This window comes from Podarcis cretensis (assembly GCF_951804945.1).
Source record: "Podarcis cretensis genome assembly, chromosome: 1".
In the NCBI taxonomy this organism is placed as follows: Eukaryota; Metazoa; Chordata; class Lepidosauria; order Squamata; family Lacertidae; genus Podarcis; species Podarcis cretensis.
The window spans coordinates 16023757-16049678 of record NC_137170.1 but is presented as its reverse complement, the minus strand read 5'-3'; the positions used below and the strand labels follow the sequence as shown (position 1 = coordinate 16049678).

The following is a 25922-nucleotide window of genomic DNA, read 5'->3' as shown; positions in this document are numbered from 1 at the left end:
ATTTGGGGGAGATCAACATGCTACTGATAATCAGTTTCATATTTAAATAGGGACTACTAGGAAATATACACATGCAAACCTGCACATCCTAAGGGTAAACAGTGGGTCATGTGCCACCAAATACTTATGAACAAATAAATGGGAAGCCTTTTATATGAAGATGTGGGGGGACTGTACAGGCGACGACCATTTCAGGGGCGATCACCGATGTGGGTGCTTCTGGACCCAAAAGGAGGCTTAATGGGGCAGGGTATGTTATACATGCTCCACCGACAAACGTGGTGGTCAGGAACAGAACCTCAGCACAAAATGGCCACTGTCTGCACATTATTTACCAAAAACAGCAGTATTTGTTTACTATGGGATGCATATTATTATGTCCTTCCATTCATGAAAGAGTCTTTGATTTAGTAGAAGTGTCCACTAACAGAAGACACCATTCTGGTTGGAATGGCATTACTTATTTTTATAACTGTAATTGTTTTCTTTGTTTTAATAACTGAACATTATATTGGCGAAGCCCACTCTGGGATCTTATGGTGAAGGGTGTGAAGAATTCTTGTAAATAAATAATTGGGGGAGATTTGTGTGTGTGTGTCGATTCCCACTTCCCCCTGCTGTCCCCTGAACCACTTCCAGCAGGTTCTGGAAGGATTCCCAACCTATGGAATAGATTTTCAGGGTACAGGGGACTGCTATAGTGAGAAGGAATTGATGAAAATCATCTTCCCCTGCATTAGCAGAAGCATCTGTTGGATAAAAGTCCCTTCTGCAAACAGAAAAGCACAACTGGATCCAGCCCTTTGTCTCTAGGTGGCGGGGGGGGGGGGGCTGGATCTGGCCAGCAGGTAAGGTAGTTATTTCCACCACCCTTTGTGGGCCAGCTGTAAAGCACCTGATATTGACAAGTGGCCTGTTTCTGCATGCACGGTTTGAAATCAAACCACACTGGCAAAGGCATAATTCACGAAGCACTGACGATTAGCTGCTCATTAGATCTTAAGAAACCACCTGGTTATTGTAGCTCGTGAAGCCTGGTACACAGCAATTTGCATAAGGTTTTGCAGGTACCTGCACACCTCCTTCTGGCTCAGCTGCACCTTTACCTGCACCACTCCTGATGTTATATATGACTTCAGGTGTAAGGCAGGTGGGCATGGCTTAGCCAAAATTCCCTTGGGGCCAAATGGGGAAGCCTGCCGGACCTAATTACGGTAGGTCCACCAGTTGGAAATTTCACACTGCTCCTCTAGTCAATAAGAAGTTTATGCAGAATAACCACACAAAACTAGTACCCTAGAAGGAAACAAATTAGACACCAGTTTGAAGGGGGCCAAGTTAAACAAGTATTTGAAAGATATGCACATAATGACCTATATGTGAGTATTTAGTAGCAACATGATTTTACTACAAGACCAATAGAAAACATTTGTCCAAGCTTAGGGTGCACACTCCTAATACAGATCTGCAACCTTCATCACTCTGTCATACACAGTTTAGGTGGCTGAAAGAGCCGTAGAGATTATGAACCTGTCCCCATTCTTCAGCACGTGTCAGATTGGCAAAGCACTGGAAACTCCTAGATCCTAGGGCAGCATACAATTTTTAAATGCCCAAGATTTCTCCAGCTCCAGCTCCATGTTTGCAAATTGTACTTGAGAATTTTTTTAACGCCATAGACTTGAGCACAAGCACAGAGAAGTTATTCTATATTAATTCAATTATAATAAAAGTGATCACATACACCCCTCTAAGATGAGCAAAGCAGACAAAAGGTTAAGAGAAAAGCCAGTTGTGACCCACGGATTCAAATCTGGCCCTAAGCATAGACCTTGGATGCAAGGAAACATGTTTTATGTTAAGCACCTTGGTTTCTTTCTAGGATTCCTTTGCCTTTGTCTCAGAAGGAATGGTCAGCCTTTTGGTCAGCCTTTCTGGTCACAGCTAATGCTGATAGAGAATGGATTCAATAATTCTTTGCCTTTGTCTTGGATTGCACAGCAAAGTCAGCACTACTGGCTCTCCATCTCTTGCTTTATTCAAAATATGATTCCATTTAAAACTTAGTTACTAACCCAGGACTTAAAGGATGTTTCACTCATCTCTAACAGCTTTACTTAAAAGGAACCAGGAAGCAAGTGATGCAAGAGACTAAGTTGGGTTAGAAGGCCAAATAAATCTGACCTGAAATGTGGAAGTTCCCTATATTCCATAGCTCAATGAAAACAACTGTGGATGTCCTGTCACAAAAAGAGAAGAGACTGCTCTTCAATGAAATGCATTTTAGAGATGCTTTGGTGGGTGGGGTCGGCGGAACCCTTTGGCTACAGCTAATGTATCATTCATAGGAAATTGCCTTATACTGGTCCATCTAGCTCAGTATTGTCTACACTGACTGGCAGTGGCCCTCTGGGATTTCAGACAGGAAGTCTCTCCCCAGGCCTACCAGGAGACGCTGAGGATTGAATGTGGGACCTTCTGCATGCAAGACAGATGTTCTACTACTCAGGGTAGCTCTGCCTCTAGCTACAGCCCTCCCCCAATGATGTTATTTCCTAGGCTAGTATCATCACTTCTACTAAACGAAGTTAATTTTGGGACACACACACTATCTTAAAATCTGGGCAGCTAAGTGGGAGACTCATTACAACACTGTAATGAGTCTTGGCACCTTGACAATTGCACGTTTTCTCGAAATCAGTGAAGCAAGCACTAGCAGGTTCTAAAGAGCAGTATAAAGTAGGGTTAGTTTAGCTTTCCACTACTGCTGACATACAACTATAAGCAGGGCTGCTTATTCTATGAAATTTCTAATACCAACTGCTTATCTGGTATACAACTGTTTTCTTTTTTTAAAATCTAGGTTTCATGGTTGCAGAGCTAAGTTCTAAAACACAGAAGCCACAACTGTGCATGCCAATAGAAAACAACAAAATGCACTGAAATCCAAATACTACAATTCATAATAAAAAAGCTACTTAAAAGTTTCCAACTATATTCCTTTATCCTACCCTAGCCTTCCAAATTCATTCAAATGTTTATACCCTGGTTTCCTGCCCCATATAACACTGTAACTCTACTGACTAGAATGCCATGATTCTAGAGTCCAGGACACCCAATCAGGATCACTGGACTTAGGAACTCAACTCTGTCTTTGAGACCAACAGTGGTGATCGGAGACCCTCTGAACCAGAGGATGTTAAGTTCAAGGCTGCTGCTGTGGATTCTATATCAACAGAGTCCATAGAACCAGAGCAGGGACCTTTGAATCTGAAGTTTTTCAACTAGTAGGGTGCAGTGCTTTTTTCCCTAGAAAAATGGGTGCCGCTACTCACCATGAGTTGTAAAAGTTAAGTGTCACACTTTTTAATCAGAGAGAGAGAAGGGTGTCAGTACTGTGTGCCCTTGAGTACCCCCCCCCCATTTAAAAGAAAAAAACACAGGAGACGAAAACTGGAGGCAGAGGCCCAAAGAATCATAGGTGACCTCTAGTCCTCATTGGAGCAATTTGCTCCATCGGAGCTCTCTGTGGTGCTGAAGCAACCAGACTGCCTTGTTGGACCCCATGGACTCCTCTGGAGGACCAAAATACTGAGGAGCACCTCCGTCTGGCCTGCATGGCGGAACCCAATTCCAAATCTTCATTCAAACTCTTCCAGCAGTTCACTATAGATATTAAACAACATGGAAGACGTAACAGAATCCCATAGAGATTTCCTCAGGCCAAGGGAATGAGTAGAAGTTCGCTAGCACCACTTTCTGGAACAGCTTCTCCGGAAAAGAATGGAAGCACCATAAAACCTTGTTAAGTTCCAGCCCAGCCAGGCTATGCAGAAGGATGCCATAATCAATGACAGGCACTAACAGCCAACAAAACCAAGAAAGGCACACTCCCTACTGTCTGGTTTCTAGAGTAGGTCTTGAAAGCTGTCTCTTTTCCAAAGCCAGACTTGAAGCCAGATTGAAATGGGTCTACATATCATCCAGAAAGGCCAAGAATTAAGCCTCAATGTCTCAATGGTTCTCTATTTTACATTTTTAAAACTTTTGTTCCTGTTATATTGTCATGTTATACAGGCAACCCGTTTACATACGTTCATTTGTGTGCGAACATGTATACATGCATCATGCTGAACTCTGAAACGTCATAAAGGTGTCAATGAAACATCACTAAAGGGGTGGGATAGGGTGCTTGCAGGCTTTTTCTACGGTTTCAATTATACATGATTTCACCGCCGTATGCATAACCCCTGTGTAAACAGGGGCTGCCTGTAACTGTGCGTGCTGTATTGACTAGCTTGCACTAGTGCATGCGGTGGGTCAGTAGTATATTCTTAATTCAGTCCTATGACCTAGCTGTTATACAAACTCTAACCCCCAAATTTGTGAGTTGTCCCCAGACAGCTCATATATTTTGTTAGGTGGCATTAATCTAGCTGAATGAGGAGTAACTCCTTTGTATTAAGATTATTGCCTATAAACCAATTGAGGAGCGTGGAATTATATCCCTCCTCGAACACACACAATTCCAACATAGGAAGACAAGAGAAGAAGTTACTGTGAGGGGTTGGGATAAGGGGTTATGCACAATAAGGTTTTAGGACCCAAGAGGTTAAAACAAAACAGAAATTGATGGATGCCCTATGCCTGTTTCAGCAGCAATAGCAAATGTAGCAGTACATCTTCCATAGCCACTGTCTAAATCTGGGCACTAGATCAGGCAATCATTACTGCTTAGATTACATGAAGAATTTTCATCAGTATCTCATTCATGAAAGAACTACACCTTTGCACTGTGATTGGGCACTTAAGGCATGATCTGCATGGTTCATTATCAGGTTTCTGGCCACTGAAAAGCAATCCAGAAAACACAAAAGCATTTTTAAATCTATCTTCATACTGAGAAAATGGAATAATGATTAGCTATACTGAACTCTTGGATTTTTGCTCATATTAGGAATGTATTGTTGCAGAAGTGATAAATAACCTATACAGGCAGCTATCCCTTTATATGATTCCCTGTTCAATCCAATCTGCTGCTTGGTATTTTGAAAAATATACTATTTTTCACATATGTGTGTCATTAATCATTTAAACTGACAACCAAGCTGCTGCCTGTACTTTGAATAAAATTCACTGTCTAGACTAAAATGTGCAAACAACAGCTACTAAGTGTCGTTTATTTGCTCATAAAATATATGAGAGTTCTTTTGGGGAGGAAAGAACCATTCTGCTCTTTATTCTATAGGGAAAAAAATAAATTTGAAGTCATTTTTCCCTCTATGTGTCTGTCCATTTTGTGTGACACAATGGACTTATCAATACAAAGCAGTTGTGGCTTTTAAGGAAGTGGAACCATGGCTGCATCACACAACCAAAAACCCAAATCCTCTCTGTACCAGAAAATAATGTTTAGAACTTAATGGGAGCAAGCCCAAATACTAGGTGTAAATTGAACATTGTGCTTTAATGTGAAGATCAGGCTGTATTGTTTAACACATTTGACAAGAGGGGGTAGTTCTGTTTGTTGTTTTTCCTGCAACAAACTTTTGAGCGTTGAAACACTTAACATTTTCTTATGGCATAAAACAGGGACCAAATTGAACTATCAGTAGAAGCCAGCTCAAGGAATTCTGCTATTTCAATGTTGCTTCCCGCCACAACTCCCCCCAAATCTACTCTGGAGGGTAAGGAGAACCCCCAGAACAGTGTTAGAAACTGGAGTAGAAAAGCTAGGAGCCAAATGGCTTCTGGGACCTGGGTGGTGGGCACCAAAACAGAATGCCTAGTAGCTGGAGGGGGGGGGGGGAGAAACACTTTTTATCTGTTATTTTAGTATGCATGGATTAATATGCAATTCACAAAAGTGATACATCTTTAATATCATATTTGTAGCCTAAATTGTTAATATATGTTTAATTGTGTTTACAATAAAAATACTGGTACCATACTTGAGTTTTCAAAACACTCTACTCTTTATTGTTAAACTCCTTAACATATTATCTATCCTTAACATATACTTCAAGGCTTCAAAGCACATACATTTCATTAATCCTTGAGTGTTAGCGAAACACAAAAAATAGCACCCAGACCTTTTGAGGTGCTCACAAATGGAAAATCTTTAGGTGCAAAATGCATCTGGTGCCCTGCTAATTTCGATGCACTGCCCCAGAATAGTGTGTAGAGAGATGAAGGAGGAAATTGTTCTGTCAGGCAAACAGAAATGTTTGCACTGAAGGAATGACCTTTGTTACACTGAATTCTACCTTATGTATTTGAGCTGCTGCATGATTCTTTGTTTTAATATAATGAATTTGTTTGCCTTTACCATGAAATAATGAACACCAATAAACCTAAAATTAGCCTCAGTGGCTTATTTATATAAAGAATTGTTCTGAAATATTTCTTGGGGGTGTGTGACATTAGCAACTGAAAAAGCCAACATGGGTACACTAACATTTTCATTAAATGCTTATCATACTAATACATATTAATTTTCAGCCTTTTTGAACAAGGTTATTTAATTAAGAAAGCTATATAATGTAAACTAGCACTTGCATAATCTAAAACTGGTCTGAGCATTTTCACAAACATGCTTTACTGTTCTACTGCATTTCAGAATATATCTAACTTGTATGTACTATATTTGGAGGAATCCTTAAAATACTTCTCAGGCTGAATAAATTTCTAATAAACTAAAACTATTTAAGATTCCATGGATTATAGATGTTAAGACAGCTTTCCAGATTAAAGATTAAAGTACAGCAAGAAAACCCGTCTTCCTGGGTTTGTGGACAGAACTTAAGTGCAGAGTTACAATGCAAAACCTCTTCCAATCAAGGAGAGGGATCAGTTGGAGGACTGTTCTCCCCCCCCCCCCCCCGGGTTAGGGAAGGTAAATCAAAACTATATGTTCTGCTATTTTAAAAATCTTATCATCAATAATAATAAAATAGGTAATCACTCTATTAATTAATGGAAACAACAGAAATGTAGAATAACAGGATGTTTTTCTCTGTTGCTTTCCCCAAATCGGAAGCCACTGAGAGAAAACACAAGGAGAAAAAGAACATATTTTGTTGCAAATGCTATATGAGAGACAAACACATACACCATATACAAGCCAGGAGCTGGTAAAGCTCTAAAATAGGATACACAAATTCCACCAAATTAGAACAGACAGCAACATCAGGAGCAAAAAACTGACCGATTGCTTCATTGATGGGTTCCTATTTAAATGAATTTGAAGCAAATCCTCTCTTTCCAGGACACATTCTACATACTGCATTATAAAAATAGACCATGCGATTATAAGCAGAAATAAAATATCTTGATAGTATAGGTAACTGTGGTCTCTTCTTAATATTTTCTCCTTTATCTAGTCTCTTTTCGAAAACACAGCACCACATATGTCACCTTCTACAGATGACCCAGAGGGTCCCATTCTAAAACACTATAGCACCTAAAGTTAGGTAAACACAGCCACTCTTCATCCACATGGCAGAAAGAGACCACTCCCTTATTGACCAATCAGAAGCCAAAGCAGCACATCATTACCTATACCTTTTCCTAAACATGCAATGAGCATGCACCTGGGCCTTTAACAGTCCTACATATTTACAAGACATGCACCTGTCCTTTGCACTTTGACGTGGAGAACACCAAAGCAAAATCAGTATCATCATCACAGCAAACATGACTGTTGGGATGCGAGAACATGCATGCTGCTTAGCCACACCATATTAAGCAACATCATTCCACAACCCAAAATGCCATTTTATTAATTCAATAGTGCTGTAATCAATGGTTTCTAAACAAAGGTTCAGTTACAGATAGGTAGCCGTGTTGGTCTGCCATAGTCAAAACAAAATAAAAGAAAAAAATTCCTTCCAGTAGCACCTTAAAGACCAACTAAGTTAGTTCTAGGTATGAGCTTTCGTGTGCATGCACACTTCTTCAGATACACTGAAACAGAAGTCAGCAGACCCTTCTATATAGTGAGAAGGTGGGGAGGGGTATTACTCAGAAGGGTGGTGGGATTGGGTGATTGGCAGATGAGTCAACAGGCTCATCACAGCTATCTGCCAATCACCCAATCCCACCACCCTTCTGAGTAATACCCCTCCCCACCTTCTCACTATATAGAAGGGTCTGCTGACTTCTGTTTCAGTGTATCTGAAGAAGTGTGCATGCACACGAAAGCTCATACCTAGAACTAACTTAGTTGGTCTTTAAAGTGCTACTGGAAGGAATTTTTTTCTTTTATTTTGTTCTAAATAAAGGCTTGAGCTTCCCATTCTGAGGATTATGTAAACTTTTTATCTAACAAAAATACAATGTAATGGTCTGAATTAAAAGACATAGTAATAGCTTATTTAGAACAGTGCCACTGCAGGTTAGCTAATCTGTTCTAAGTTTGCAAAATGCTATAGAGGGAATCAAAAAATAAAATTCCTAGACTACTGATGCAGAGTATACTCTGAAGAGTATAATGGTCTCTCCTACAAACCACTAGAAGCGTAGAAATGTAGATCAGTGATAAGCATCTGTCTTGCATGCAGGGGGCCTCAGGTTCAATCCCCAGCCTCTCCAGGTTGGGGAGGAGAGGGTCCCTGTCTGAAACCCTGAAGAACCAATCAGTAAAGACAGGACTGAGCTGGATGGACTAGTGAGTCTGATTCAGTATAAGGCAGCCTCCTAAGTGTTCCTGAGGACTGGAAATGTCCCTTTATAAATTAAAGACCTGATTTGTCAGGGAACCAATTCCATGCAATAAACGAAGGCTATTAACCAAAGGCTGGACTTTCAGTTGAGGGTCTAGGACTGGAAATACCACTGATATACAATTTTCAATTCTCTTTCCGTTCAGCTTGTGTTTCCAGAAATCAAGGATGCTGAGTCTGGTCAATGATTAAATCTCCCATGGAAATATAATACCAATGCAAGAGATCCAGTTGCACGAGCAATGCCCTTGTTAGTTCAGAAGCAGCTCCGCATGCTTCCCTAGCAAGTGGTAGCTCCAGCAACCTTCAAAACCAGCTTCTGGTGCATTGTGATGAGTTGCTATTGGGAAGGGGGTAGGAAATGAGAATTCCCAGTTCACATACACAAGCCTAGGAAGAACCTAAAGGGATTATGCAGTTGCAGCCAGATTCTGCTGATGAATCCAAAGAACACCCTGAATTCTTTTCAGCATGTAACATTCTCCCGGGATCCAGTACAATTAGTTAAGTGCTGTCTGAGAAGGCAGAAGTACTTGGCCAGACACCGAGATAGCCCTTTTACCAAAATAAATCTCACAGTATTGTATATGACTGAGAAGGCTCTTAAAACATTTATTCCACTCCCATTTATCATGGAAGCATACATTCCCTTGGATTTAACAGAATGCTATCTTCAAGACTAAACATTATGCGTTATGTCTCTTTACCATCACTTTGCTAATTTAGCTACTATCTTTAGATGTGATTTCCAAAATCATGCCTCAATGGAAAATAATTAAGAAATAATTCTCTACATTTTTTCACACTATATCCCCATCAATAAAAGCTATCATTTTTTCCTGTGCACTTTTACAATTCAGATCACTAGCCGCTACAAACTTTTTGCCTCATGCTAGGCTAGCCGGAATTCCAACACATTATGGGTTCTACCCAATAGTGTCATGGAAGCATCTTTGATCCACAAGTGGAAGGGAGGGAATTTTTTGCCTATTTCTCCTACTTCTTGCACATGCTGTCTTTCAACTCTCTGGAGCAGATTTTTAGGATTGCAAGGAAAATCAGTGACAACTGTATTTTCTCCTCTTCCATTAGTGGAGGCCTCCATTGGATCAAAAGCCCTTCCACAAAATGAAGGACCCAACTGGATTCAGTCCTATATGTATGAACTGTTCACCCCTAGGCTATGGCAGCTATAGAGTTAAATATTCTAAAAGGGTGGGGGAATTGGTTTAATTTAGCAAACACAATAAAGATTCCTGAAGCACCTTAAAACCAAGCTATTTTATTGTGCCATAGGCTTTTGTGGTTTGGAGTTCACTTAGTCCAATGGACTAAAAATAGTTAAAAGAGAAACAGTTTGAAAGTAAAGCATGCAGTGTATTTACCAAAAACTTACAATAGACAATGTATCTAAAACTGAGCTCCAATGGCATCTTACCTCACCAAATGCACCTCTCCCAATTACTTTTATGATTTCAAAGTCATCTCGATGAAGCTGCATTTCTTTCACCAGCTGAGTAAATGGCTTCGCTGTTGAAAATAAAGAGAAAATCACAAATTAAAGTCTGCATAATAGCTCAACCTTGCAAGTAATCCCACAAAGGTTACTGGAATGCCGTCTCACCTATACAGGTATTAGCAACCTATGGCATGTTATCACTAATTTACAAAAGTTCCCCACCTGAACATCTTCTTTACCTGATACAAGTAACCAGTCACACAGCTCTTTACAAGCTAACACTAGACAGTTTCAATCAGCATTTTTGTTTCTAATGTTACCTTGCATTAGAAATAGCAACAGAGGCTACAGGGCCAAATCAAGACCTCTGAAGAGTAACACTTTGCCCCCGACCCCAGTTGTCTGCAGGATGTATTAAGGAAGTGATTGCTAACAGAGAGCTCTAGGAATGAAATTTGTAGAGTTCATGAGGAGTGGGGGAAACAAGCCTGACCTACTATCTTTTAATCTCTCACAAAAACTAGCTGCAGATCAGTGTTGTACAAAGACTAGTCAAATCAGTGTCCAGAAAAATTGCCTTAAAGCATTACATCAGTCACATAAAATACAGAATGAAGCAAATACTTAGTACATTTCAAGTTGTGCTTAAGAATAGGTTTATGCCCTTTCCCCTATTACAGATAGTCTATGTTCCAATAGGCATACGTTCACTCCCTCAGACAAACACACAAAAATAAGGTGCTAAGGGAAATGTCAAAAATAAGGCAATAGCTATCCCTGGGTGTAGCAGAGAAGTCAGCAGCTTAGCCAACAGGTCTAGCATTCTCTGAGTGTCCTGTCAAAGTTCTCAATTCAAAAGCAATAATAGCACCACTATTATGACAACTGAACATATGCATTAAGTACAGCCCATTGTTTTTACCACAATGGCACTTGGCAAGAAATTTGCAATACAGACAACTAAGAAATTACAGGAAGATGCTAGGATCCAGCAACTGTTGCCGCCTGAGCATATTTCTCTCCCAGGCCTAATAGGTGGTGGCGAACCTTTTCTAGCTTGCTAGATCGGTATCATCCTACCAGTCAGGTCAAATTTGACAGATGGGTGGGGTTGCTGACCTGCCAATCACCTGATGTCAGCAGTGATTCCATATATCATGTTGTTGTAGCCAGTGCTAGTCCAACTCAGAACAGACCCACTGAAATTGATGAGCCTAAATTAGTCATGGGTCTCCTCTAAGCTGGACTGGCAAAAGGGATAAAATCCAATGTATTTATACTTCAAAATGAAGTTACTGCTGTGGACTCATCTTATTAAATACAAACAGATATCTTATTGGAGAGGCAGATGTACTCTGTGCATGCCATTTATTTCTGAGGCTCACAATTTTAATTTATCTATCTCACTGTTTAATTTAAACTCCTTAGACTCTATTACCGTATTTTTCGGCCCATAGGACGCACCAAGTTTTTTTGGGGGGAAATAAAGAAAAAAAAATTATTTCCCCCCCAGGCGCTTGTGGGGCCGGCAGCGAGGAGAAGCGCTCTTCTCCCTGCCGCCCGCCTGCAGACCAGGTCCGGGGACAGCGGGAAGACGCGCTGCGCCTCCCCGCTGTCCCCGGAGCTTGCGGGGCTGGCGGCGGGGAGAAGCACGCGTCTCCCCGCCGTCAGCCTCCAAACCACATCAGGAGTCAGCGGGATGGCGGCGTTCCGCCTCCCCGCTGTCCCCCGACCTTGTGGGGCTGGCACTGCGGCTCTCCTGAAGCCTGGAGAGCGAGAGGGGTCGGTGCGCACCGACCCCTCTCGCTCTCCAGGCTTCAGCGAAAGCCTGCATTCGCCCCATAGGACGCACACACATTTCCCCTTCATTTTTGGAGGGGAAAAAGTGCGTCCTATAGGGCGAAAAATACGGTAAATGCTTTGACTAGATAGAATATTACGTGCAGTTTTTCCTTCTCAGTAAGCCAATTGACAAAAGCTTTGTATGACACCTTTTGGCAAACAAAACAAAACACCACACCAGAAGATCTGGAGTCTCATGATAAGATAACACATGTTATTAACTAACTCACTCTGCACTCCCCTCATATTTTCAGACATAGTCACATTTATTTAGGTGAATGAAAAGGGCCCCACAGACCAATTCCGCTGCTGCAACCCATACAGACAAGAAGAGCAGAGGAAAGTGCAGGAACCAAAGGCTGCTGTGACTCATTCTCATTAATGCTAAGCCATGGCTTAACAGTACAGCTGAACCAGATCACTGTGGTCTGGTTCACAGTCAGAAAAAAAATTACTCTTCTTACAATGACTGGTAACATAGCTTTGAGTGGGTTTTTAAACACCTAGTGTCCTAGGGCAAATTATCCCCACCCCCTTTGAGCCAAAAACAGTAAGTATGATAACATGTTCTTCAAGCTTTAGAATGGAGGTAAAACTTAGTGGAGCCTCCAAACGTTATTGCAACACCATTTTAAAAGGTCAGGCTCTCTTGTGAGCCAGAAGGGTACTACTGGAATCAATGTAATTGCACAGATGATAATGTTGACTACTATATAAACTTATATATCACCCTTCATCCAAGGATCACAGAAGGGTTACAGTATAAAAACACAAAAATGCATAGCAACAATCAAAACAATCACCCCTTCCACAAATGCAGTTTTAAAAGCCATAGATTGCTTAATTAGCCAAAGGCTTGGGAGAATAGAAATGCTATCTCCTGGCACCTAAATATATGTGATGAAGGTGTCAGGCAAGCCTCCCTGGGGAGAGCATTCCACAAACGGGAAGCCACCATAGAAAAGGTCTCTTCTCTTCTTGCTACCCTCCTCAGCTCTTGTGGAGGAAGCAGACAGAGAAGGGCCTCAGAGGTTGCTCACAGATTCAGGGGCTGTTCATATGCAGTGCACAGTCATTCCTATTGAATTAAATGTACATAGGAATAACGTAACCTAGTGCACCATGCAACCTATCTTGAGACAGAGAGCAGTCTTTGCAAATAACTTTTAAAATGAGTTTTGCAGTCAAGCCAGAGCTACATATGCAAGACTTTAGGAGCTAGTGCAGGAACACATTAAGATTTTTACTGTGAAAACTGCTGTAAGAGAAGACTCTGGAGGCTGATAAGAATGCTGAACAGATACTGAGGCCATGGAATTAATTATTACTGGGGATAATACCTAAAGTTACAAGAGATTTCAGGGGAAAATATTTTCTGCTTTAACAATCAAAGAACAGAATGCTGCTTTGTGCTTTGATTTCTACTGTTACCCCTTCAGAATACTTCAGATCACTGGCCAAGCCTCTTGTTTACATCATATTTTAGTGTGCTTTCTTTTTTAAGAATGTGGAACAGCAGCATCCACAGTATGAAAGATTAGATAGTTGGGTAGGTCTTAATGGGTCTGGCTGCTTCCCCAGGAAGGCATGCTTCAACAGCCTGTTCCATGATATTGCAGTTAATACTTTCCCCATCTGCACAGAGACTCACAAACCTGAAAGTCTTGCGCATGTGGTATTTTCCAGACACTAACTTGCCTCCTAATTAATGTAGACTAGATCCTAATTAATTCAGCATAGAAGAGTGAGGTGGTAGGCTCTTGAAATGGTGGTATGAATTGCACCACTCCAGAGTACAAGCAGAAGACATTTTCGAATGCTTCATGGCATGAAAGATTCCCTGCAAACAGAAAACTAGTTCACTCCTCAGAAATAGAGCTAAAACATTTCCCCCTCATGAGCTTATTTACTTGCTGGGGGGGGGGGTGGTGGGAAGGGAGAGAGAAAAATGAAGAGATGCGGAAGTAGATTTAAAACGTTACCTTAAGTAGCAGTGCATTCTACAACCTGAAGATTCTGCCATTTCAAACTGCTGCATGTATAAGATCAAACTATAGGCAAATCATGATTTAGGACAGAAATCATTTTCCAAGGCATTTTTCCTAGACTTAATATGCAACAGTGATAGCCAACCCCTGCTCTTAACTGCCAGCATGTAGTTAATCAGTGGCATACTGACATTTTTTTCACATTTTCCCGTCAGCTTCAGCAGGAGACACCCATGGGCTGTTTTGCAGTACAGTACAGCCAAATTAGGATTTAAGGGACTAAGATATGGGATTAGGTGTATCCTCCCTCTCTTTTGGTGTGTACAACCATCGTCAACTCAAGTTACAATGAAAGCATGTTCAGTTCAATGCTCATTTTATGAACCTTAGAATCTCAAATCTGGGTTCAATTTATCACATGTTACTGCATGATAAGACTGGGTGATTTATCCCTCTTCACTTTCTACACCACACCATTTTATAAGTATCCATTATGTTCTCCCTCAATTTTGTTCTAAGTATTTTTTTAAAAAAAAAACCCTTTCCTAATAAGGAAAAGTAAACTAACCTTCTGATCATTTCTGCAAATGAAATGAGACCATCAGAAATGCACACTTATATTCTAATTAGGAAATACCATGCTGTTTACACAGTGATACAGAATGTTAAATTTGTAATGTTACTAAGTGGCCTGGATACAGCTACATACGGTACAAATTCAATCAAGCCTATCACACTGGAGATGTTAACTTTCCCTCTCCATACCCACACTCAGTGTGAGTATGGTGTCTGTGTGTGTGTTACTGATCTGTACTGACAACACAGAAAAGGCTTAAAATACTTTTAAATTAATTAATAAAAGGAGAACAAAGTTTCTCAAATTGTTCCCAACTTTGTCTGTCTTCCAAGTCATATCATTTCTGTAATCTATGTCACTGCAGTGACGTACCATACTTTATTGAACCATTTGTACTCAAAGTTATGCAAGTTCACCATTCAGCTAGTATTAATATTTGAGTGTTGATGCTGTAACCTAAAAGAATTTATAGAGGGCTCATTGGCATTCTACAAAGATTTAAACTTTTATCAGTGGCGTAGCATGGGTTATCAGCACCCGGGGCAAGGCAAGTAATTTGCGCCCCCTAACCCATGGATTTGCGCCCCCTAACCCATGGATTTGCGCCCCCTAACCCATGGATTTGCGCCCCCTAACCCGTGGATTTCCCTAACCCCCAGATGTTGCGCCCGGTGCGGCCGGCCCCCCCCTGCACCCCCCACGCTACGCCACTGCTTTTATTGTGGTTTCAGAAAGGGTGAAATGAGAGCATATTAGAGAACGTATGCTATGAGGAAGTATCATGGAAACTAAATAAGAACAAAAGATATACACCTTTAATCAGAGTCTCCTTTCCAAGGAAAAAAAAACACTCTCTTTGTAACCAACTTGAAAACTGAATCAGGATTTCCTGGATCTGTCACTGCATCAGTTTACATCCAAGCAACCAACATGCTTCAACAAACTGCATGCTGTCCGTGTGGCATTATAGATACTATAGTGGTACCTCGAGTTACAAACGCCTCAGGTTACAAACTCTGCTAACCTGGAAGAGTTACCTTGAGTTGAGAACTTTGCCCCAGGATGAGAACGGAAATCGTGTGCCAGCGGCGCGGCAGCAGCGGGAAGCCCCATTAGAGAAAGCACGCCTCTAGTTAAGAACAGTTTCAGGTTAAGAACAGACCTCCAGAATGAATTAAATTCATAACTAGAGGTATCACTGTACTGAATGACCTCAGAATATCTTCAGAGTGAACTATAGACACATTCATGCTAATTAAGGAATTAATTAGTCCTTATAAATTTAAAATACTGTTTGAAAAGGAACCAAAAGAGATTTGTAAACAAGACTAAGGAAACTCTCACCAATGTTAGCACAGCTGTCTCAAGAGTGTGTGTGTGAGGGACAGTATTTTCAGTTGTTGTTTTTTTTAACTGATCATAGGAAATTTGCCTTATACCAGACCAAACTCTCTGTCCACCCTAGGGCAATACAGTGTATACTGATCTGCAGCAGTAACTTTTGCTTCTCATATAACCCTCTACCTGATCCTTTTAACTGGAGATGCCAGCAACTGAACACAGAAGGCCCCAGTTTCAAAGAAGCAGCTCTACAACTGAGCTAAGAGTGACTTTTCTAAATTCACATATAGGAGGAGGAAAATTCTAAATTCACATATAGGAGGAGGAAAGTACTAAATTTTTTATATCCGGGTTGCCAAACCCTTAAACGAATTGTGTTTTGTGGGTATCAGAGGTATAGCGTGCCACTGACAACATACCTACTGCGTTGTAACTTGCCATAACCTGCTTTAATTTAATAACCTATCTGATAAACAGTACATCTATAGTCATTACTAGTAGCTTTCAAAGCTGTAGGGCAGGCAACTCTCCCTGCAGAGGCACAGACAGCTGCCAAGGGAGGCTCAAACTCCTGTGTATGTCAAAACACCAAACCTTATGTTGATTTATGCACTAGGGTTCAGCAGGAAGGCATGTAACATCTTTGCTCCACCCAGCACCTCCTGTATAGTGTACACCTATAGCACCTCCATGAGGCCTGGGGCTGTGAGGGACATAAAGAGCACCCACCTAGTGAAGAAGTCATGTGGGGGCAAACTTACAGCTGCTTCAACAGCCAGAATGGCATGTGCTGAAACAAAGGAATGGGGAACTTACCTTTGCCCTGCTGGTAGTGACTGTTGTATCTCTGTTTATTTTGTTGTGTTTTAGAGATATTGTAAGCTGCTACAAGAACTTCAGTTAAAAGGTGGGGTATAAATACTCCTAAATAAATAAATAAAGCAGCTGTTTTAAAGCTTTTGGTTTTGCACTTTAAGGTATGTCGTAAGTACGTGGAATACTGTTTCTGCACTTGTCATGACGAGAGAGAAAACAGCAAAATGAACCCTCAGTTGTCTCCAGCCACGACTGTTTGCTATGTCACTGTTTGCTATGAGGAGTGGCATCCTTGTGGTGAGGTTCACATCCCTTCAGACGCATCATCCAGTAACACTTGCTGCATCAGTTCTAGCCACCACTTAGACAGCTCCCCTGACCAAGCTCTCGGTGCAGGCTGTGACACTCACCACACAAGTGCCCTGAATCGCCCAGGAAGACAGGGTGGGAGGCTTGTCTCCATGTGCTTTGGCAGAGACAGCACAATAAGCCTAGGATCTGACATTTGACTAATATTGAACAGTTCTTTTCTCTAATTAATGAAATCTGAGAACACTTCACTGATAGTCTCTTAATAATAATAAGGTATTTTGCATTCCTTCTGGTCTGAACTGATGAGGAATTCTTATGTTGGTATTTTTTGTGAAATGTAACTTTAAATTAGAAACGAAATTAATATTACTTTTTGTAAAAGAGGGGAAAGAACTAAATAATTGCTAAACAGATTTTCTATAGTACTTGGGAATTACAATACCACTGTCCTGTGCTATAAATATAACTGAGTTTCTGAACAGGTGGGTACTTTATGCTTACAATTCAGTAACACAGCATGATAAATCTGAAACTAGAAGTCAATGAGATTTGAGAATAATCCTCCTTAAAGGAGAAGTTTTCTTTAGAATGCCTGCTGAAAGTAAAAGCAGTTTTGTGTTTTACTGTTGGGACACAGTCTAAAGATTTATTATTTAACTTATTTCCTACTAAACATAACTACCGAAGAGCAATGATCAGAGAACACATAGGTGTGGCACACCTTTCTCTTCACTGTACTTTCTCTTAATAAATGGCAATATACAACCAGCCATCTTCAACTCTGTCCCACACCCTATTTCATTTCCTTAGACAGAATTCTAACTGAAAGGTTTGTGAAAGTCAAACCTCTGCCTTGGGCAAAAATCCATGAAGACACATGAGAGGCACTCATTGCTGCTATTAGCTGTAATACTTGCAGTGATGAAAGCTATCCAAAGGCTCCAATTGAGGACTTTTACATTTGTGATGAACGTTGGCCAAAAAAAGAGTTTTACAAGACTTTTTGTTTATTTGTTTAGCAAACTGCAAGTTCTACAAGGGTGGTGTCCCTTTCTGAGCGTGCTTGTTTGTCCACCATTCTCTGGCTTTTCATGCTAGCCTACCCTTAAGAAATGTTGCTGTTTTTATTGTACATTGCCTTAAGACAATTGTGCAGAAGGCAATTAATAAATTGATGACAAATTATGTAGGGGTTACATTCTGGGGATTGCGCCTAAAGCCAAAATGGCAAATAGTCAAAATACATCGGGCTCAATGCCAGTGGGGTTGTCAAAGTCATTTTTCCTGGAACTCTGGCCCCCTTTCCAATTTTTTACGTTGTTTTTTGCCACACACATAAAGCTGAATGTGCGTAAGTTAAATGTGTATAAATTGCTGCCCTACCATACAAGGCAACAGCCATAATACAAAAGACTCTGCTAGAAGCAACAGGTACAAAATAGGCCTGGGAGCACCTAAATCAGTGGTTTTCAACCAGCATGCTGTTGCACCCTGGAGTACCTTAAATGATAGTCAGGGGTGTCACGGACAACCATGGCCTCTGTCCCTCTTTCCTTCCCTCCCTCCTCTGATGCCCTCTTTCATCTCTGCCACTCAAAGGCTTACACAGCTGTTTGCTGCAGCAGCCCTGGCTACAAGCTCCACAGGCGAATGGTGCCTCAGGGGCTGACCAGGGGGTGCCTACCAGGCCCCTGTGGGACAGTGTCAGGCACCTTTCTTTGGGGAGGGGGCCCAGAGGAATCCCAAGGAGAGGGGAAAGGAGAGGAGGCTGAGGGAACACTCCACAAGGGAGGGCGTTTGAAAAAGATTGAAAGGCTGCCAGCTTTGCAGGCAAGGGGTGACATAAGTGGGCTCCTGAGCCCCACAGGGTGCTGAAAAATGTAGATGGTCAAGGGAGCCATAGACTCAAAAAGGTTGAAAACCTCTGACCTAAAGGACTGTCAGCTCCTGTACCACAGATGAGAGAAGGCCTGCTGTGTGTCCCACCTCACTCAGAAGTACAATCTTTGTGTGTCTGCTTTTCAGCTCATATCTGTATGATCTTTTCTCCCCCTGGTGCTTTTGTTTGATAGCTGGTGCTTTTGTTGTGCATTTGAACCTTATTATTGTAATTTTATGTTCTTTTGAGAACATTAGCCTTCTTACGTGCTCCACTGAGTGAAAAAGCAGGACAGGAAATCATGAAATCACTAACTGTACAACCATGTGGGATGTTCTTCTAATAGTTCCATTTGTCCCACCTCAGTTTGACAATATCTATCTTCAAATCAATCTCACACCCTTCTCTCAATCCTTTGGAATCACCGTAGTTTTCTGATAGTAACCAGATTTGTTTGTGAGCATCCTTTTCCATTCCACCATCTGTCAAACTCAAGCATCAGGAATATAGGAAACTGCCTTATATTGAGCTTGGACCATTGGCCCAACTAGCTCAGTATTGTTGACACTCCAGGGTTTTAGTCAGAGGATATTCAACCTGGGACCTTCTGAATACAAGTCAAATGCTGCACAACTGAGTCACCGCCCTTTCCCAATTCTTAACAACTGTTAAAGGCTTTTACCCTGCTCCTACATTCATAAATCACCTTGAACCTGCATTAGTACCCTACAGAAGCTAACACATTACGTCCTCCAGGCCGTATGTGCTGGAAGAGATGTAACATTACGGGAATATTGCTACATCTATGAACATGTACTGATTTTTCAGGTTCAAGTCTTTGCAGGATTGTCTGAGATTGTTCAGGAAATAATTCTTTGATGATGCAACAGCTAAAGTATAACATAAGGGCCTAGTGCAACTCCTTTTAGCAGTGGGATTAACAGAGAGAGTCAGGCACCGGAAATAAAAAGATTTCATGGAATACAAATGATGTTTCAGAATATCAAGTACTGACCATCCACCATTTTTTTAAAAAAATACACATTGCAGTAAATATACAAGGGGAGAGACTTCCGGGTTAGCGCCATCGGCAATGGCAGAATTCCTCTGATCCAGAGGAACCTGCTCCGCAAAAATCGGGTCTTGCCGCCGCGGCGAAGGCGGAGACCCTTTAAAAATCCCAGGCGGAGGAAGCCTGGGAACGTGGGATTCGGCTGACACCAGGAGCGCCCCCCCTACACGCAAGGAAACCCCTTTTTCGGGGATCCAAAGCGATGTGGGGTGAGCGCCGCGGTGTTTTGAATTGACCGCTATTTTTGTGGAGTGAAGCCACACAGCCGTTGCCAGAGAGCGCTGACTTTTTCCTGTGGACAATTGGACTCTAAACAAGTACCCATGAGTAGAACGGAAAATTGGGCTAAGAAACATTTTAATTTAGCACTCAAGCGGGAAGGTTCTAAACAGGAAGTCCGCCTTCCGCTTTTGTAAATAGCCTGAAGCAAAAATTGTGCAAGCTAAAGTCTGGAAAGTTGTACATAAAGGTTTAAAATTCCTCCTGTTTTAACCATCTAAACCCCTCTTGGAAGCAGGAGTAAAGAGGGGGAATTTTGACGGTTTAAGCCTGCAGGAGAGAGAGTAAAGAAAGATAAATTTCCACCATCTCAAACCTGGGAACGGGGTGTCAGAGACAGAGATTTTTGGTGAAGTTCATTGACTGTGAAAGGAGCATCCTTTGACAGATAGTTAAAGAAGAGAAACAAATTGTCTCCAATGTTGCCTTTTGCATTTAAAAGAAACAAAAAATCTGAAAAATGAAAGTAACTTTCTTTTGTTGGATCTGCTTTCAAAAGATGGATACAAATAGAAATTGTCTCCTCTAGAGGGAGCTTGTTGAATTGTTGCTGGAGTCGATCTGGGGACTCTACAGCTGTGGTGATAAGGATCGTGGGATCAGACTGTGACCTTGAACAAAAATGTGTTTGGAAGAATTTTTGGTGCTTGCCTTTTGCAAGACAAGCGCTTTGTTGGAGCAGATGCATGAGAAGATGGATTTGATGACTGTTGCAGTCAAGAATTTTGGACAAACAGTGAATACTTATACAGAAACCATTCGGAGCCAACTCAAGAACCTGTTTTGACAGAGCAAGTGCAAATGCAGAAGATAATGGAGGAGGCTGCTGTTGAACCTCAAGTAATACAATTGGAGAAGCCCGAGGCCCTACAGGAGCATAAGCCGTGGTTGTTGAAGGTTGAATCTGGAGTGGGCCAGGGGGGGTCTGGAGTTGTGGGGGCCCTTAAGTTTGGAGGGACTTTGAAACATGCCTTTAAATATTTTCTGGACTACACTGTTGACTGTGGGGAATGGGCTGATCTGCTGAGGAGAGACGGAGATATTTTTGAGTTGGAACATCCCCAAGACCTACTCCTCAATGAGAAAGGAAAGAAATTAAGAAAAAGATCAACAAAAGATAAGGTAAAGTGCAAGTACAAACAAGAAGAAGATCTGCAGAAGGGACATGGAAAAGACTTAAGAGCTTCGGACATAAGATTACCAGGTTGATGGACTAGATGGAATGGACAGTAAGGACTGACATAACCCGAGACCAGGAAGAAGAGACGCTGGAGGAAGGTTGGAAGAAAACTTTTTTAAAAAAAAAATATTTTGGGAATTAGCGTAAAATTAACGAGCATTAGGAAAAATGTTGGAATGAAAATATTTGGCTTTAGCAGAAATGATATAAGGAATTATGTACAAATAAATATTAAGTTTTAAGCTTTAAGGTATTTTATGGTAAGATAAGATTAAAATAAATTAAGTTAAATTGAATGACAGAATATAGTGAAAGATGGAAAGGATTTGCTGAGTTAACTAATAGGTTAGACTGTTAAGACAAATTACTCAATAAAAATTGAGAAAGATGGAAAGAATTTGCTGAAACAAATAATTAAACTAGAATACAAAAAGGGAGGTGTGAGGAGGTCGATGAAACAAGTAAATGAAGGATGGAGATATGGAATATTGGATGTGTGGGGTTTTTTATTGTTATTGGTGTATTGGTTTTTATGTGTGTTTTTTCCTCCTTTTTTGATGTACTGTTATGTATGTTTTGTTAATTTTTTGTTGTTCTCTCCTTTGCTTTTTTCTGTAATTTTTGAAACTTCCAATAAATATCATTTAAAAAAAAATACAAGGGGATTAGCTAAACAAGACAACTTTTTTACATTTGGTTTTTATTCCTGGCTAGCAGAAACAATGAGAAAACGAAACCACAACTGGCACAAACTAGAGAGACTCTCTATTGTAAAGTGAACTGTAATGGGAACTCACAAAGTAAGACAATGACATTCATTTTGAACAGAAAAGTATCCTGAACAAATTATTCGGAATTGCTTAAGGGGTCTTGGTTCTTGTGAAAATGCCATTAAAAATAGTAATAATGCGGAGCTAAGCATAACTCTTTACAGGGCCCTGTGATGCATGCATTTACTCTACAAGTTGCCCTTCTCCTGATGAGGGCACAAGTAAGGACTGTATTTAAAAAGAAAAAGTGATGGCAACTCCAACACATTTCACTACAATGTGCAAGAGCCACAGAAAGTAGCTGAAAAACTTACTAAATTATAATACTGTTATTGCTTGTGCAATCAGAAGAAATGAAAACTTCTTTGTCTGAAGCTGTTCTGCAAACCTTGCTTAAGAGGGAATTTATGGTTAGCAACAAGCCATGGTTAAGCCAAAAGAGGTAAGGAATACTCCTGATCTCTTAACAATGGGTAACAAATGGAGAATATTCTGTTTTCGCTAGTCCTTCGAATGGACAGAGAAGGGGATTCAGTGACTATTCTGTAACACACCTCTTTTGGGAACACTGCCAAAGTTCAAATATTTTCAGGAAGCATTATGAGACTTTTCTATTTCAGCAGGTTTTTAGCAGCTGGGATAAAGCCAGCAAAATTGTGAGAGTTCACAAATTCTGGATGCAGCTGGATTTTAATTGAATTGCAATGGGATACAATTACATGATTAATCTATTTCAAATTTACATACACAGAGAAAGAGAGAAGCAACATTTTCCCTTGTCCTCTTTTGTTTTCCACAATTCCTTCTCCACAATGATCAGAAGGCAGCAAGAGTTTGTAGGATTCAACATTATTTGCATGTGTGTTTGTGCACTAGTCTCTTTAGAGCATCACAGATTTACCCTAACGCTTGTTCTTAGTATACACATCATTCCTAGAAAAGCTCTACAGAACTTGAATATAACTGAGCCATTCCTAAGTTCCTAGCTGCATGTTCCAGAAAACTTTTCACATTAAATTGGGTTTAGGAAAATGCAGCAAGAGAGCCATGAAACTAATGCTTAAGATTACTGCTCAGTTACTCTAAAAATGTGTGGATTAGGTAACTAGTCTTTCCTGCCTTCCTACAGCGATACAGATACTCATTTGGGCGCAGCTCAATGATAGATCATTGCTCTGCATGGAGAAGGTCACAGGTTTGACCTCTAGCATTTCCAAGTAGGGCTAGGGAAAAACTCCAGACTAAAACATACAGAATAATGGCAAGAAGGACCAATAGTCAGCTTACAACTTCCTATGTTCCTGTCCATGTACAAAGTGCTTCTCCCTTGTCCATTCAAAGAGTACTTTAGTTTGGCCAAGCTCTTCCTAGCATTTCTTGTGGGCAGGGACTCACAAGTACATAAAAAAAGATTATTTTGCATTTGGAAGGGGGGAACCAGGTGTTAAGTTGATGGCAACACACAGGTTGTGCAATACTTATATATTCTGAGTTTTCTTAGTTTCTGCCTCCCAGGTGGCAATTCAAAAGAATGTCCACATGGAATTTCCAGAACCAAATGCCCTTTGTTGTCATGACTTCTTAAAATGAGATTTCATTCCTGTCCCCAATGAAAAACATGTTCTAAAGGTGTCACAACAAATTTGATGCTCTCAGTTCCAGTAATGATATTGTCTAGTTTCCAATCTAAGGGCTTTGGATTAATGAGTGATCTCATCTTATTTCAATTACGCTTTTCTTGGAAGAGTCTCCCTAGAAAGCTGGCTATACATTTATCATTAAAAAACTGACCAGTTTCAGCTTTTCATAAGTGGATAAGAAAAAGCTAAATTTCCAAACGCAGTATATTAACACTATCTGCAGCATTATAGTATGTCATAGAAGGCTCAATGTAGGGCTGCCATACACCTGGAATTCCCCGGACAAAGACAGGTTTCGTCTGGCAAAAATTGAATTCAGGCGAAATTTTCAAAAATTGGTTAAAATGTTTGAGGGAAACCCGGGCGTATGGCAGTCCATATTGGAAGTCTTGTTGTGTTTTGCCAAATTTCCTAAAAATACAATAAAAACTTATATTTATTTATTTATTTATTTGAGATTTTGCTCAACATCTTTTGTGTCCGGATTTTCATTTTTTGAAATATAGCAACCCTAGCTCAATGTAGACAAAAAAACTATTCCTAGACAATACATATTATTAGAGTAGAATTAATTCAATTTATTCTACAAATTGTTATATCTAATGCAGCAATGTCCAAACGCGATTGACAGGTAGATCCCCAGGGTTTTGCAAGTCAATCACAGGAGTAAAAAAAGAGATTGCCCGGTTGCTTCTTAGCGATCTCGATGTCCCGCCGCCAGCGCTTGCTCAACAACTCTGGTATCTCCTCCCTAAAAAAAGCTCAACAACTATGGTAGATCACTGCCAGTTTTATTATACTGGGAGTAGATTAGTAGATTGCAGTCTCTATAGAGTTGGACATGCCTTATCTAGTGAATATATTATTGTGTCTACATTACATTCCTTATATGTAAAGAAGCTTTAAAGTGAACATTGTACAAAGAAGCTTTAAAGTGAACATTGTACAATTTTTCATCTTTCTCGCTCAAGAACCAGGAAGAATATCCATCCACAAGGATTTCAAGAGGCTGAGAGGGAGGATGCATCCACTCCTCTTCCCCCAACCAAGAAATAATCCGTTATCTTCTACCAGCTGTCACCCACTTCAGTCTTCACCAAATGAGCATTTTTGCAGCAGCCCCAGAGACCTAATGCATTTCAGGGCTTTCATTTTAACATATATTTTGCAGGTCTTAAACACACCTATGCACTTAACACTGGCACCTGCGGAGTGAAAGTGCATGCAATTTTAGAGATTTATAGTATTAAAAAATGGAACTGACTTTTTGGAATGTAAGCAGCAGGAGAGATTCTTGAAAAACAGGTTCACTATCCTAAAATAACTGTAACCAGAAAGAAACTTAATGTGTGCAATGTACCAAATGATCGGTTATTATTACTTATTATTATTATTAATTCATTTTCTCAACTGCCCTTCACTGTAAGGTCCGAGGGTGGGTTACAGCTACTGTATTTTAAAAATCAAAAATGTTGAAAGTGGCATCAAAATGGATAGACTCTTTTATGTAGGAGCAGCCAAGGACTTTTAGCAATGTCAAGATATTATAAAGCTGAATAATCGGATCCAACTGAACAGTAGAATGAAAATGAAGGGTGCTGGCTGCTGTTTTATATTCTTGCTCCAAGCACACAAAGAAGAAAGAACAAGAAGGGCACAGAAACAAACACTCCTGCAAGTTCCAGCATGACAGGTTACACTGCACCCATCCCATCTATGAACTGTAAAATAAATAAATAAATTAACTTATTAAGGCAAACATGGCATTAAGACTATTGTGCTGCCTCAAAAATGTCTAGTTCCACAGTAAAAATAGAACAAGTACAATGGTACTTAAAACACGTCTGTATTTTAAATAAGTTGATCAGTTATAAATTATAACACATTATCTAGGAGAGTACATTACTCCTTTATTTCTGTATTGCAGTACAAGATATTGCTATCTGAACTAGACTCTTTTTTAAAAGCTCTTGTAACCCATCAAGAGTCATTTTTCAATGATCTAAGACCTATTTCTTCCAGCAAAACCACCTTACACTCTTTG

General features: G+C 40.5%; 1 protein-coding gene across 6 annotated transcripts in view; it reads right to left on the bottom strand.

Annotated features, from left to right (window-relative positions):
* The window catches only part of CDC42BPB (CDC42 binding protein kinase beta), a 97529-nt gene that overhangs the window by 59675 nt on the left and 11932 nt on the right, over positions 1–25922 (bottom strand). For all 6 annotated transcript variants that reach the window (XM_079980233.1, XM_079980230.1, XM_079980231.1 and 3 more), the window contains exon 2: positions 10162–10253. In XM_079980233.1, the coding sequence (XP_079836359.1) occupies positions 10162–10253 (92 nt within the window). The remainder of the gene's footprint in view (positions 1–10161; positions 10254–25922) is intronic.